This window comes from Carassius carassius, chromosome 19 (genome assembly GCF_963082965.1).
Source record: "Carassius carassius chromosome 19, fCarCar2.1, whole genome shotgun sequence".
In the NCBI taxonomy this organism is placed as follows: Eukaryota; Metazoa; Chordata; class Actinopteri; order Cypriniformes; family Cyprinidae; genus Carassius; species Carassius carassius.
Genome location: NC_081773.1, coordinates 19,057,828 through 19,074,133, shown reverse-complemented (window position 1 = coordinate 19,074,133; position 16,306 = coordinate 19,057,828). Strand labels below are relative to the sequence as shown.

Genomic DNA, 16,306 nt, shown 5'->3' with positions numbered 1-16,306 from the left:
CACAAGTTGGTCACTCGTTGGAGATTGTAAATCTAACGTTTTGTGTCAGTGAAACGCCCCACAAACAGTGTGAAGTTCAAGGGCGCTTCATAAAGCGCGTGTGTGTTTATCGGGCACTGGAAAAAAGGCCACTTCAATTGGAAACACTCTATTAAGATACAGTCGCACTGACCTTTAGTTTCATGCTACGTTAGAGCAGTCAATTCGCTCTTGATCGGAATCGCTCATATTTTTGTTTCCAAATCTTTGAAATCCCTCGCGCGCATTAACGTTTAATTCGGAAATAAGTGCGCGCTCTGCCCAGCTTTTGTCCACGAACTATTATTTGCTCAAGGAAAGAATGATCTTCTATTTATTTAAAAACAAGTGCCCTTTGAATGGTGCAAAATAAACACGGTGAAAAATAACCAAAGAGATAGTCCCCTCGGACTGAAAAGGGGGGACTTCATAAAAGCTGCAGCAGTCACAGCTGAATGGGAGACACTTTGAAGTAGAACTTATTATCTGAGGAATACTTTTCGGTCGTCCTAACGACGCTATTGAATCGAAAAGCTACCCCCTTTGTCAGCGATTTGTTCTCCTTTAGTGCAATGCCCGTGGAAATCACTTACATGGTCTACCTTAACATGCAGCCTGCAAATCAGTAACTCCAAGAGTCAGACTCTCAGACGCCACTTTTCAAAAGACAAAGAAGAAGTCAGTGTGAAAACGCAGCGAGTTCTCTCCCGTTTTGCCTTTATTGGACAGAATGATCACATCAGAGGAGGCTGTTTACTACAGTCTAGTCAGATTTCACACCGTCAGCTTCTCATTATGCGTTTGACGAGGGTTCAAAGTACCCGAGTCATTGTGCACCCCGTTTAAGCGATGCACCAAGAGCATGTGAAGCACTTGCAATGAAAAGAAAACATTGCATTTTGCCATACTTTCTCCATTTGCAAAAGTGCGCTTCACTTGATCTTGATCTGTTTGAACGTTGCACATACACTCTTAGAAATAAAAGTGCTTCACGATGCCATAGAATAAACTTTTTGTCTAAACGGTTCCACAAAGAACCTTTAACATCTGAAGAACCTTTCTGTTTCACAAAAATGTACTTTGTGGGGAAATAAGGTACTTCTGATTACAAAAAGGTAAGAAAGAGATGGTTCTTTAAAGATCCTTTGACTGAATGGTTCTTCTATGGCATCAGTGTGAAAAACCATTCGAAGCACCTTTATTTTGAAGAGTATATGTTCAACTCACACTGCAAGATTTTATCTGCGAGATTGCAAAGTCTCAAAGGTAAATTACTGCACTAATGGAATATTTGCCATGCTGTTTGATTGTCTGCAGGGAGGGAGAGATAGAGATGAATGAAATGAATTGCACACGGTTGTTACAATTCCTCTTTTAGTTTGGTCAATCTCCAAGCTAAGGATAATTAAAATTGTACACTTGTCAACCAGGTGCAAGATTAAATCTATTGTTTTTTTTATCAGGGTAAAAAAAGAATCTGATGTTTTCTTGTTTAAACTATCCTTAAATATTGTGAAATACAATTATAATCATTTTTTAAAGTTAAATAAAACCATAACTGAGCATAACATTTTTATTTATAAAACTATGTGACCTTTTATAACTTATTTAGCTGTTTAAACTTAACTTTAAGTGACATTATTAAATCAAAACGGAGCCATTGTTAAAATATTAGTCTAATATTAAGTCATTCGGACTCTTTAAAGAAAACGAGAGAAAAAAAAAGGTGCACTAATAAACATTTTAAAAGAACTCAACTAAACCCCTCCGAACCATTTCAAAATAATAACAACTGGAAGAATGCGAGGTATTATAAACATCCGTGTTTTACCACAGAATGCTTTGAAGAGCAAGAAAACTGGGCACATATTCATTCTCCAGGCACTCTGCCAAACTCTTCCAAGCACCCTACCTGCCTACTATCTTAAGTTTCCCGAATAAGTGAGAAAACACAATCCAGTTGCAGCTGCAGGGCTGCATGTTTCCTCCCTGCACTCCGAGACTGAACTCTAAAACACGGACAAGAAAACTTTTGACGCATGGGCGAAAACTCATGGGGTGTTTATACAGTGCAACGTGAGTACATGTTTTATGAGCTTTTTTAGCGCACTTATTGATTAGGTGTTGTGCTTGTCCTTCGTGCATGCGTCTAAAGAAGAGGCTGTTGAGAAAGTTTGCCGTCCCATTAAGTTAGAGGCCGGATGAGTAGTTGTTTGCTATTTGCTCTGAAAGCTCGAGGCCGAGTCAGACAGCTGTGAGTTCACCTATTACCCCCGATGTCTTTCCCAAAAGATTGCTTGAGTTAAACATCTGACATGAGCGCTCAGGGGTGCCGCTCGCCTGACCTCCACTCGCTTGTAATAGTTTCATAGGAACTTCATTAAATCAATTACTCCACGAGCCCATCATCATTTATTCGTACTTATCGCTCAAAACATTATTTGCTAACACTTTCACGAAGAAGTAATTAACAAACATGATCACAAAACTCCTTACAGGTCGGCTAGTAATAAAAATGTAAAAAAATACACGAATCAAAGTTGGAGACATTTCTAATGATTTGTTTGGCAATAGAACGATGTTTTTAAATATTATATTCATACAATTAAAATTATTATAACGAGTTACACATTTTTGCGACAGCATGATTATCCTACATACATTTTTTTTAAACATGTAGGTCTATTATTATTATTATTATTATTATTATTATTATTATTATTATTATTATTATTATTATTATTAAAGAGTTTGTAAGGTCTGTAATGCAGGATTTGTTTGCTACACTCAGGACATTTACTTTCACGGTTAAGATCTAATTTTGTGTAGCTCGTAAAAAAAATATTTTATTAGTGAGATATGCATGACCGGTTCTACTAGTAACATGTCTTAATATTCCGGTAAATTTAGAGGAAAAAAATTAAAATAACAGAGTATAATTTTGGATTAACCAACAGCAAAGTATCAATGTGAACTGACTGCAAAGGTTTGTTTTAAAAATACATATTGTAAGAAATTAGTCAATACTTGTTTCTTAGTATAGTTAAAATAATGATCATAAAAAAATATGTGTAAGTAAACTGACAGCCATGTAGTAAAGAAAATAGTTCTGGTGATTGCATTACCTCGGGTAAGAATATTAGTGACATAACTGCTCATGCAATTACTTTTTCATTATAACAATTTTTTTTACAGTGTTTACTGTTTATCTTGTGGGCACATCATGTGTAAAGGAAAAAATAAAAGATAAAAAAATCTTTATAAAATACAAGATAAAATTTGAATTTAAACCTCAGCATATGTACCACAGAGATTAACCCTTTTATCCTTAGCACATATGAATAATCTTGCCTGTCTGCATGAGACAACTGTCATAATATCTGGCCTCTCCTCAACATCTGTGGGCCTCCAAACTTGGTGCTGGTCCAAATATGGATCCCCAGGATTGGGAGGCTTTCCAAGGCACTTGGTGATGAGAGCAAGGTCGTCCACGGACATGTCCAGGAGCCAGAGCTCTACACCTGGTCCGTTCAGCCTATGCAGCACATGAACCAAACCTCAGAGCCACGCGACCACTTCTCTGCTTGCCTTGTATTTGACAGGTCCTGTTTAAATGGCTCTAAACGCAGGTCTGGACTTCTAATAGAAAAACACTCCATCCATGTGGCAAATGTTCAGAAGCTTTTGCAGGTTGGGCTTTGACATGAAAGGATGTCAATGTCTTATATAACAGCAGTTTGATCTGAAAAAAAAAAAAAAACATTTTCTTCTTCAGTCTTCTTTAACAAGGAGAGTGGACAAAGTTCATGTAAAACTACTTTACACACGGTTTGCATGTTCTGTTTACCAGTGTTGCTTACATTGAAAAATTATGAGTAATGCAAAAGTTATTTTACTTTATTCTATGTAATATTATGTATTTTAGATAATTTGATATACACTGCAAAAGGGGCAAAATAAATGATAAAAAAGAAAAAAAGAAAGAAAAAACGGAGGACTCTGTAACATACAATTCCATATTTTATGACTTTTTATGACTATGCCTTATGCTAAATATTCAAGACAAATTAAGTAAAAAATTCCAGAAAGTTAATAGACCGTTTCTCAACTGTACATAAAAAAAGGCTTTTAGGGTAGTGGGATGTCACAGATTAAATGTACAGTAGAATAAAAAAAAATATTCATAAAAAAACTTTTATATAATCATATATATATTTGGCAGTAAAACATTATCTAACATGTAACAATCTTTTCAGCATTGGCTTCCCATTTTGATTTTACGTCCTGTAGATGCTGATCCATTCCACATCTGACGAACTACCATGAGCAACACATCAGAGTCGTGCCTCATCTTTCATAGAGGAAAAGGTCAACATTCAGTGAGAGGAAATCATCCTGCACAGCTGGACAACCACAGTGCTGGATCATCTCCGTAAGAGAAAAGAAGAGAAAGCGAGTACAAATATACAACTCTCAAGTGTAGGAGGAGAGAAGATCAGTCAAAGCCCTGAAAAAGCCAGTCCACTTCTACATTACTTTACTTTACAACTTCAATGGTTAGATTAAAAGTCTCCTACCTTAAGTATACAGTCTATTTTTTTCCAGTAAAGGCCTAATCCATGCTTAATAAACCTATGAGCTCACCTATAGAATCCCCTGCACTACCCCTAGTGCATCAGCAGCCATCAGAACCCCCCAATGTACTCACAAGGGTGGTAGATGTTCTTAAACATCACAAGCCACTTTCTCTGTTTCAAGCTGACCTTGGAATGGCCGTTAGACGTGGCTTTGAACTACTGGAACTATCTCTCATAGACCAGTGTCAAGGGTCCCCCTGAGTTGATAATGACTTGCTTTCATAACTGCTGTGACATTTTGTGAAGGTATGCTAGGCGTGCTCACAGGCCATATCTCCAGAATGCAATGCTTCCTTTCCCCCTCAGCAGGTGCGAATCTCAGCTGCATAGTCTGCGATTTACAGTGCTGTGTTTACGCATCCCGGAATAAGTATAGGCCCGGGCCCACGCATATGTCCAGCCTTGATAAGCATTTCAGCTCACTACAGTGTTGACACAAACTCAGAATTACCACAAAAGATTAGTGATTGTACAGTGGTGACATTTGCTTAAAATCACTGCCAGTTTCTTGATGAAGCTAATTACCATATGCCGTTATTGTTGTCTCCCTTGGATCAGTTGCTTCTACTTATATTATTATTATTATTATTATTATTTTGAAATCATAAAAGTGCCTGGTAAATTAATAAATGTATTGCAATGAATAATGGCAAAATAAATTGAAAAAAATAAAATAAAACAATAATAATAATAAAAAGCTATAAAATCCACTAGAACTATGTACTTTGATAGGATTTAAAGAGTCTAATAAAACAGATTTTTAAAAGTCTTTTCAGTCCAATTCTGCTCTTGGTGGTTCAAATATCATCGCTCCATCTCAGAGAAAGCTCACAACACTGTCAGGTCATCGTATAAGTCTGTTGTTAAAATCTGAATCTTGTTGGCTGCTGAATGTCCAGTTCCTGTGGATGGAAAAAGAGATAAATGAACTCACTCGCTGTGCCCTTACATAAATGAGGGTTGATGAAACTGATGATAGACTCAGGCTGCTGAAGAAGTGATCCCAGTGGAGACCTTACAGTGGTCTGTCCCACTCACAAGACAAATTATATAATTAGGCGCATGTCTTAGGGGATGGTCACCTTTGCCCCTTTCTTGACATCTCCAATGGTAAATGACAGCATATCTTGCTAAAATAACTGAGCAAATTCATCTTGGTGACACGCAGAATTCTCTTTACAGTTGTATTAATTGTCTGGTTTTGAGAAATCCCATGGAAATGACAATATGGGCTCAAGGGAAACATTACATTTGATTATAAAGATGATCATGATTCTTGAGTCTGAGAGATTTGCATGAATCAAAAGCAAATTATTTAAACAGTACAGTAATTTGCATTAGTAATATTCAAAGAATCTATGAATAAAATGCAGTGTAATATGCTTGAATACATTGAATGGATTAAGTTTAGGAAGAATAAGACAGAGTTGTCCTTTTTTAATGTAAAGCACTTCGATTGCGTTAATTTCACTATTGTTTTAAAGTTTTTGAGAATCACTTGGGAATCGTCGCACTAAAATATGTGCGCGTTTGGCTTGTTTTGAAACACACAATTCTTTACTCACGTATGAAAAATGATCAAGCAACAAAACAGAAACGCCCTCGCGGACAGCTTCCTTTCATCACCTCGTGCTCATCACCGGCATTGTCAAAATGTTCGTTGCGGGCCGCGTGCTCCGCAAGGGGCTCCGATTGAAAAAGTAGAGCCGGGGCTCCTGCCTCGTCCAGGCAGGGTTAAGCCACCTCTCCAACCAGGCGGCCCCCAGCGGAACCCTCATTACTTTGGCTCCTGGAGCAGTCAGCTGTTCTGTGGTTCAGAGAAGAGAGGCTCCTTACCTGAGCATCACTGCTTCCCCACGCCAACAACATACGCGCCTTCACCAACCTGATTTGACAGCTCACGCTCAACTACAGCCTGCTGGAACATAGACATGATAAAAATACCTTCCCTTTGGTTCCCCGTGAAATGTCGCTGTCTCACGTTTGCTAGGAGTATATGACAGCACTTTGACTTGAGACACCTTTCGGTGTCAGGTTTTGTTTGTTTGAATCTACTTTGAGTTATAATCTGGAGTGTTTATGCTCTATGTATATTCAAATAAAGCTACCATTGCAGCGTGCGGGGCTTTGAGGTGTGAGGTTTCATCCCTCCATGTGGTTCCCATATTTTATATTATGCATAAGATGCTTTGACGACTACGCGGTTATGCATATGGAGAAAGAAATAGATTAATAACCCATATATATATATGTGTGTGTATATGTGTAGTTGAAATGTAGCTGATAAAATAATTATTTCCACAAAAGCTTTCGGAAGGCTACAAATATAAAAGTAATAAATAGCTTAGACAAAAAGGAGGGCCAACATCATTAGCATTTATAGACAATGTTGAACTGAAAACGCACAATTCATCTTGAAGTGAGAAATAAAGGTTGTCATACTGTGCAAAGAAAAAAGGCATGATAAAATGATTCATGAGCCCCTATCCTGCTTTACTGTGCCAAGTGTTCCTTACATGCTGGTAGGATTCAATTCACTGTTCTCAAGAATTAATTCATTATTATTTAAAACATTAATTATCATGTATTTATTTAAGCGTCGAAATGATTAAATAAACTGATATTCTTTTCTTTAAATAAGTCAGGTGAATAGATCGGTGAATAAAGCAAGCAAGTGACTTCGGTATTTAAAAGTGTGGTGGAGATGCCACATTTTGCGCCGGTAATGTTGCGTTGATTAGGCTATATTTGTCAGCTGAGGCTGTTTTATTAAACAAATTTCGAAGGAAACAATTAAGTATAATTCAGATGGAACTCATCTGGGTAGACGTGTTAAAATGGTAGGACTTTCTTGCATAGTAAAATCTCTCGAAGATATCAAGTAGATACTCTTTTTAAACAAAAAAATCCACTTAGGAGAACATTTTCGTTTATATATAGAGTCATTAAAAAAAATCAAATCTTAAGTCTCTGAACGAACTCAAATAAAACAAAGAAAATAAAATCTTGCAGTCGAGTTAAAAATGTGCTTTTTCTGACAGGCAAAACTTGTCAGAAACGACATAAACTATTAAGAAATTGAATGTAAAAATGTCCAGAAGCCTGTGCTTTTTCTCTGCGGAATTATGGCTTATAAATTTCGGTTTTGCCTTTATTCAAATAAGCATTCCGACAGGTTTGGAAGATTCTTCTCACCCTGCTGTATTTCTTGTAGTAGCCTAGTTCTGTAGTAATAGGTTAGCTACTCAATCACTTTATTTTTCTTCTTTCTATTAAGATGTGTTAAAAAAATTCGATAACTCTAATTTCAGTAGGTATCTTTCAAACGCATTTTTAGCTGAATTAAAAAGGTTTTGTTGCGATGGATATTTATAAAGCAATTCATACATTCATGCATGTTTACTAAATATAAAAGAGCATTAAAGAATCCCCTCTTCCAATCAAATTCAACCAGTTAAATGTATTTATCCAATTGAAAGTTGTCGGCTGGCCTGCCTTAAACAGCGGTATTCACTCTTCACAAAGTTCTGGGTCTATAGGACAAACATGTTTAATTGGATTAGCAGAGATGATGTCATAAAATACAATTAAGAGCTTGACTGTGCAAACACAGGCACGCGCTGGACGTGTTAGGAGCATACGAATATGAAAGTTACTGTAAATAATTTTATATACGATTACGAGCAATTTTAAGTTCAAGCTTTTGACAATTTAATTTTCAATCAATCAAAGTTAGAATTTACATAAAAAAACAGATCAGAACCCTAAAAAAATATAGAATTAACATACAAAAACCCTACATAGAATATATATACCCTGCAAAGCTTCATTTATTTTAACGGCCTGCAGTTGAAAATGAGCATCGACTTTAATTCCCAATGCACCTGTTACTCATAACTTCATGCAAGTACAGAGATGAGCAGACAGCAGACTATAAGAGCGGATAGATCATATATTCCTCTCGACTGCTCTGTCTGTATGCATCTGCACCGTTCTAGGGGGTTCAACAGCAAAAGTCCTAACAGCCAAGAAGCAATAAATGTCGTCTTTATGAACAGCCATTCTCTTCCTGACCCCAATTTTGACAGTTTCCGGCGGCACACTTCTTAAAGTTCTGTTCTTCTTTCATCAGAAAGCCAGTGGGTGAGATGGTAGCCTACAAGCTGCGCCAAGCAGTCAAGTCACACAGCAAGATCACCAGCACTCAAAAGCGTATCTTTTTTTTTATTTTTTTTTATCGCGTCCATGAAAGATACAGTGGAATTGTTTTAATTTCTCTCTAATTCATGAGCAGTTGTGTGATAATGAGCCAGCCGCCATACATAAAACCATGATGCTCTGATTATCCTGGAGGCTACGCGACAATTGCACCATTTTGTCACAACAGAAGGAAAAGTCAATTTGAAGGGGGGCTGCCATGGGCTTATAATTGGGGAATCCACCCATGGGCTGTTCCTAGATAGGCTAGCCTACTACTAACAGTGAGGTGGAAATTGCATCTGCTCATAGTTCTCTATATCCAATATCCCTGACGAAGATTATGTTATTACAATAAGATATATATATATATATATATATATATATATATGTATGTATATATATATATATATATATATATATATATATATATATATATAAAGATACATGGGGTCAAGTCAGCTAAAAACAAAACAAAAAAAGTTTTGAAGAGCTTTCTGCCGCACTGTAACGAGTCTGATTTACGTGGCCCCTCGACTCGAAGCCATAGCAACCGCAGACAAAGACCGGAGGAGCTTTACTGGGGTTTGTCCTTTGATCTGTCTCCATTTCAAATAAAGAGTCAGCTCAAAGTCTCCGGTTATTCAGAGAAAACTATCCTTCACAACAAGCACACATTCAGTATTCTGGCCGAACTTTAAGCTTACAATATTCCACACATGAAAAAAAAAAAAAATCATAATTTTAACAATTTATGAAAGGGAAAAAGGATTATTAGGAAATATGGAAAATGAATGAAAATAGAAAATTATTGAAAAGTCATGTAAGTGCATTTATTTTACAATAAACAAACTCACCCTGGATTGTGAAATCAAGGTGTGCACTATAGGAAAAAAAAGAAGAAAAAAAAACTAAACCAAGAGTTCTGACTGTCTCTGGTACATACATAAAAGTAAAAATTAAAATAATTTAATAACTCATTATATTTAAATATTCTCTGCACTTAAAATAAAGAAAAACAAATAAAAAACATAGATGAGGGAGGAAATATATGATAGGCCTACATTACACATACTAGCCTAAATATTATTAGCCTAATATAAAAGTGTCTATCTTGGGTGTATTTTTTATAAATAGGAATAAAATAAAGTTTGCACAAATATTTCTAAAGTCTTGTTTAAACTGATAAAATGCAGACGTGAGAGCAACACAAAAAAAACCGTGGGCATTACAGCATAATTTACGCATGTTATTAAAGTTACTACTATTTTTATAATCATTCATAAAATAAAGTGTACTGTTCAGTAAGTGTATACCCCAACTACAATGTTGTTTTGTTAATACTTTCTGAAAAGAGCTAAAGGTAGTCTATAATATTTTTTTTTGCTCTTAAATCTCTCTGAAAGCTAGGCATTTGCGTCGCAAATGAGCGCTACATATATTAAACTATTCTCTGTTAATGATAGCCTATTCCAGAAAATTCAGAAGTCAAGTTAGTCTACGTGCACAAAACGCCAGACATTTTACAACATTACTAGAGTTCAATTTTCACTCATTACACCCAATGCCAATAAATTCAATTTCATTTCAATTACACATTATTTCCAAAATGGTTCCTGGCTGCTCTTGTTGTAAACGATTCGTTTTATTGCAGGGGAATTATCTTTGTTGAAATTAGTTTGTCATATATTGTCTAGTAAAAGAATGAAGTCATTATTGGGAGATCCCTTGGCGAGAAATTAGGCGAGCAAAATCCTCCCTGCCACACGGGTCCCATTGAGATTAATGAAAAATATGTAAAACGTTTCCTTTTAATTTTCCTCTGAAAGCACTTTGCATACATGCATTTTCTCTGCTGGGTTGATATCAGATAATTTATGAGAGCAATCTCAGCACATAACCATCAGGACTGTGTTTCAAGCCTAATTGAGTGCTGTCAAGATTAGGTAAGGTCCTATTCGTGTTAATTGTATTGTACTCTCTTTGGGAATACTAGTAAATGTATTTAAATAATTCCGCCTTGTGAGCTGAAAAGATTATGTCAACTTACGGGCATAATAGAAATGTCATGAAAAATTACAAAGAAGAGGGAGGAAGTAGCATTTCGCTGATATGTCGTAGAGTCCGTAAATCCTTTAAACCCCGAATCTTTGACTACACAGATCACTTTCAACATAATTAATAAAATTAATGGTGCCTTTGGTGCATGGATCAGGGTTAACTGCGTTGCTAAAAATAATGTCACTTCACAGAAACTGATCACACACCATAAAGGCACAAAACCCACGAAGTAAGGGGCAGTCAAAAAAGCTTTAGTTTCATATCAATCGACAATCAAATATCTAATCTCACTAATTTTCTACAAAGGCTAAATTGAATGAATTTCCGAGGTTATCATCTGAGCTATTTTGTCTGCGGAACAGTTCACCAACAAATAAAAAGTTTTGTCACCATTTACTCATTTATGACTTTATTTCTTTTGCAAAACACAAAAGAAAAAAGAAAAAACAACTTTGAAGAATGTTCCAGCAGTTTTTGTCCTCATAATTGAAGATCAATTGGGGTCAAAAAAAAAAAAAACTACTGAAAAAATAAAACACACAACAAACACACACGTTTGTTTTTGTGAAAAGTGGGGACATCCCATAGTCGTAATGGATTTTATATTGTAGAAACTGTATATTCTATCACCCTTCACCAACCCTACACCTAACCCTAACCCTCCCAGGAAACTTTGTGCATTTTTACTTTCTCAAAAAAAAAAACTCATTCTGTATGGTTAATAAGTGTTTTGAAAAATGGGGACATGGGTTATGTCCTCATAAGTCAACCTCTTCTTGTAATACCTGTCATACCCATGTCATTATACAGAGTTGTGTCCTGATATGTCACAAAAACAAGAGCACTCTCACAAACACACACTCTCTCTCTCTCTCTCTCTCTCTCTTTCACACACACACACACACACACACACACACACACACACACACACGCACGCACGCACACACACACACACACACACACACACAAACAAATAAATAGATAAATAAAAATAAGTAAAAATAAATACATAAAGATAAAATGTTATAATTTTTCGTATATTATATATAATATTTCTGTTCCTATAAATTGTGTTTGAACAAAATATAAGCAAATTGAACATTTTAGCTAATTAATGCAGGATGGCTTTAGATGAATCTCTTTTAATTGGCCTGTTGACTTAGAGTCTTGAAGACATGCTTAAAGAGCTCTTACAGCAAAAGGGCTTGTCTGACATGAGTCCAAAAAGACTATTCCAAAGAAAATGAAAAATAAATCAGTGCAAAAGGCAGAGACCATTGGGGGGGGATGGGTGGCAAAGAGGTGTGGGCCGGGTGCCAGGCCGTCAGCTTACTGTCGGGCCCTTTGGGCCGCTCGCAGCAGCAGCCTCCATCTTTCTGTCTGCATCCCGAGGCTGGCACAGAGCTTGGGCTGAGTCGCTCGCTACAGACACTATTGATCACACCATATTCATTCCCATTTTATGCAGAGGCCTCTATTTCCATAGTGACCAACTGAACCATAAACCACCCCCCCCCACCCCAGACAAATCCACCACAGACATTTCTGCCAAATATGTCATCAGCTCATGGGAGACCAGCAGCAAGGAGCGGGAACGTAGCATACTGTAGAATGTATTCATGACAAACACAACACAAAAAACAACAACAATGCCCTCAAGGGTGGAAAGGATGGTCATTCATTGGAAATGACATCCTGGAGTTTTATTTCAAAAGAGGCATTATTGACAAAGTGTGTGTGAGGAACACTGGTGAAATGGACATCGGCGGCACATCTTTTGAGCACTTAGCCATGTTCACGGTGACTTCGAAGCTGGATGGAGATGGGAACCACTGACCGGGAAACAAAGCCATGGAAAAATGCTGATATTTACATAGAGCGAACCCTCGTGGAGCCCTTTGTGTACATGTTTGCGAGTGAGCGCGTGGCACGCCGCATAGAGCATACGCCAGGCTGCAGATGCATTCAAGCCTTGTCTTGAAGAACAAACTGGCTTGCTGAGTCCCGTGAAACAAAGGCCTACAATTTAGAGCAAGCTCACATGCTCATTCTCTCAATGTTGGTTTTAGTAAATTCGTGGCTGCTTCTTGGCAAATAGCGCTTTGATGTTTCGGGGCCTGGAGGAGCCTTCAGGCTGAATGGAAGCTTGACGGCAGGGCAGCTCTGTTTGTTTGCCCTTTCGTTGGGCGCACACAACCTTTACCATGGCCAATCGTCTGCCCTGACACAGAGAGGCAGGGGGCGGGCATGACACACACACAAATGCAAACTAATGCAGAAAATGGTAATGCACCAGGAATTTCAGAAGAAAAAAATAATCAGTCAATTAATCTGAAATCAACACATAAACTAGAACATCATCTCTGTTGCTGGTTAAACAAATGCACAAGTCGTTTTTAGCTCTTGACGAGAAGTGCACGGCACAGCCAGCATGGTGTGGATTTTGATGTCTGAGGAACTCAGGTTTGGCTCACTTTCCCTGAACAGTTGAAGCCATCGTGACAATGTTCTGAGCTTGCTTCAGAGATGGCATGTCAATCATACTGCCATGAAAGGTGAAAGCCCCCTGAAGAGAAGAGAACAGAACTATGGTTGAATAAAAATAAAGGCAGAAATTGTCAAGAAAGAACATACACTACTACATAGCAGCAATGCATATATGACACTACAAAGAAGGGTAGGATGGCTATTCATAAATTCCCTAGAGAAAACCAAGAAAAGCACCAAAGAGAGAGCCCACGTATAGAATACATATAATGACATTCTATATACATACACATAAACATACATAAATACATACATTATATACATATACATAAATACATACATTATATACATATGTATATGTATATATATATATATATATATATTAAATTCCTTTATAAGGCAAGTATTTATGTAAATGCTTTTGTTATGTCTAATGTAGTGAATCAATAACGTCCTGTTAGTGTGCGTTTTATTCAAGTTGGTTGGGAATTTGCAAATTTGTAAAAAAACAGCCTAAGATTCATGAAAATGAAAATTGAAATATTCTTGACAGATGCTGGAATTAAGAGCTGGAACTCATTTATTTGCATGCTAAAAATGCTAAAAATTCCTATTCATCTATTCATTGAGTTTCAATAATTAAATGACATATGCATAAAATAAACTAAATATGCACTTAAGCAGCAGAGTGTCTAAAAATGACATGTTGAGAGGCAGAAAACCTCAGGTGCGTACTTTACAAACATTTTCTGTAACAAATCATCAAGGAGATTGAAGAGGGCATATAAATATACAGGAAAACGCAAAATAAATCGAGCAACTGTGTCCCGGAATCTCAGTTTGTGAGGAAAGAGCCGAATGGGGAGAGTGTCGCTGACGTACCCCCAGGCCATCCTTAGCGTAAGAATTACTGGCAGATTGTACATTACTAGCACATTTCAGACACGCACAGCCCTACTGAGCAGAAAACACAGGACTCAATGATGCACTAAATTAGGAACTATAATATTCAACACCTCATTTGATTTTCTCCGACAAAAGCTACAGTTCAGCATGTCTCATGGATCCTATATCAGGCTGGAAAAATAATACAGATCTCTGGGTGGGAACTCAGGAACTACTAAACATGCACCTTTCCCAACTTCTGATGCTCCTCGAATGCCGCGATCAGCTCCGTGGCCCACTTGATTCTCTCTGGACTGGGGGCAAATTCCTCTTGAACAACCTTGATCTGATTGGGGTGAATCACTTGTTTTCCTAGAAAGAAGTGACAAAATTAAACCCCAACAACTTAACACAAAATAAATAAATATTCCAAAGATAATAACATATAAAGACATATAATGTTTTTAAATCGTTAGACACTCTTCAGTATTTTTTTTTTACCACCAATCATAACATGTACAGGCCTAAAAATTCTACAACCAACAGTTTCCAATAATAAGAGTTAGTAGTATTCATGTGCTCTTTAAAGGTCAGCCCACATTTAGGATAAAAATACATTTAGGTATTAACCTTTTTATTTCTATTTTAGTGTACTATTAACAGAGTAGCCCACTCACATACAATACAAAACTCAGTAAAAATAGAGAAAAAAAAAATCATCTAGGATTATTCCTCCACGTTTAAAGGGGTTTGCTCCAGAGAAGCAAAGGCACTGGTGGGTATTTTTCCCCTCTTTCTCCCGTACAGCCCCCTGACCAAGAATGAATTTAAGGGACACAGCAGGGACAGAGGATGCTATGAATTATGGGTGTCATCCCGATTTTCGCATCGTGTCCCGCTGAACTCTAAAACTTTACTGCACGCTTAGTTACACTCCAATCTGAGGCAGCCTCTGTGGGACTTGACTTGCTGCTTTTATTACAGGCCCGTGTGAGAGCCTCACACACACAGTCTCCTCAACACACTTCATTTACACACACACTACACGCAGATACAGATGTCATGGACAGCAACAACTGATACCTTTTATAAGCTCAGCTATGTGTGTTAATATTCCAACACTGGGGTGAAAAATTGGTGTTGACTACAACAGATGACCATAAAATGATCCATGATCTGAAGTCAGGAATCCATGAACTTACCAACTACTTTAACCATAAAAAAAAAAATGCTTAAAGAAAATCTGATGAACTAATATTATTGATTTCTCATTGGTTTCATCTCTATTTTTAATTTTCAATTATTATTATTACTTATGTAAGGTCTATCTAAAACAATGTGGACACCTTTTTCAAATATGCATTTCTTTTTCCTCCTTGCTTTGCAGCATCAGCTAAGAAGCTAAAACGGATTACGGTCATGACGGCAGAAACCTTATTCTCAAAAACAACATCTGTCCTGCACCATAATAATCAAGAACATGTTCCCAGATCAAACCTCAGGGTGATGAGGCTTAATTTGAAAAATATCCGTTACGTTTTGCTTCAGCGCGTCTCTTAAAACAAATACGGAAAGGTAGCTAGCTGACAGCCGTAGAATTTAATACATGAGAAAACCATTAGCTCCATCTGTGGCTCTTACCCCAGTTAACCCCTCTGAAACAGCCTCTGCCATGTGTTATCCATTGAGTTCCCACATAATTTAGCACACAATGTTACATATTGCAGCGTAATGTCAGTCATATGTTAACACAGTCTTGCAACGGCACAGGTGTTACTTTCTGCATCTTTTACACATCGCCGAAGCCAAATGCTGCAAGATATGACACAATCTGATGATGCAGCTGGGAGTGAATGAGGCTTCAGGTTAACCAATGACAGCTAAGCATGCGCTTCAATGTAAATAAAGCAAACCAGCTTGGTGACTGTGTTTTCTTTTTGAGCCAACAGCGCTGCAGACGGAAAAATCACCAGTGTGTGTGTGTGTGTGTGTGTGTACTGTCCCTCTGCTGCTCTGGAGGA

At 37.3% G+C, this 16,306-nt stretch overlaps 1 protein-coding gene and 1 long non-coding RNA gene across 5 annotated transcripts in view; one reads left to right on the top strand and one right to left on the bottom strand.

The window, feature by feature from the left end:
* The first annotated feature begins 1,876 nt into the window (after nucleotides 1–1,876).
* LOC132094746 (uncharacterized) lies at nucleotides 1,877–4,600 on the top strand. Its single transcript, XR_009422390.1, has 2 exons — nucleotides 1,877–2,094; nucleotides 4,309–4,600. It is a non-coding gene; the product is annotated as an uncharacterized LOC132094746 (long non-coding RNA).
* Nucleotides 4,601–12,568: 7,968 nt separating this feature from the next.
* Nucleotides 12,569–16,306, bottom strand: part of LOC132095298 (citramalyl-CoA lyase, mitochondrial-like) — a 64,266-nt gene continuing 60,528 nt past the window's right edge. For 3 of the 4 annotated variants that reach the window (XM_059500148.1, XM_059500149.1, XM_059500150.1), the window contains exons 7-8: nucleotides 14,533–14,657; nucleotides 12,569–13,479 (exon numbers count right to left, since the gene is read on the bottom strand). In XM_059500148.1, coding sequence (XP_059356131.1) covers nucleotides 13,384–13,479; nucleotides 14,533–14,657 — 221 coding nt within the window. In that variant the 3' untranslated portion in view covers nucleotides 12,569–13,383. The remainder of the gene's footprint in view (nucleotides 13,480–14,532; nucleotides 14,658–16,306) is intronic. The other variant, XM_059500151.1, reaches the window with a different exon arrangement.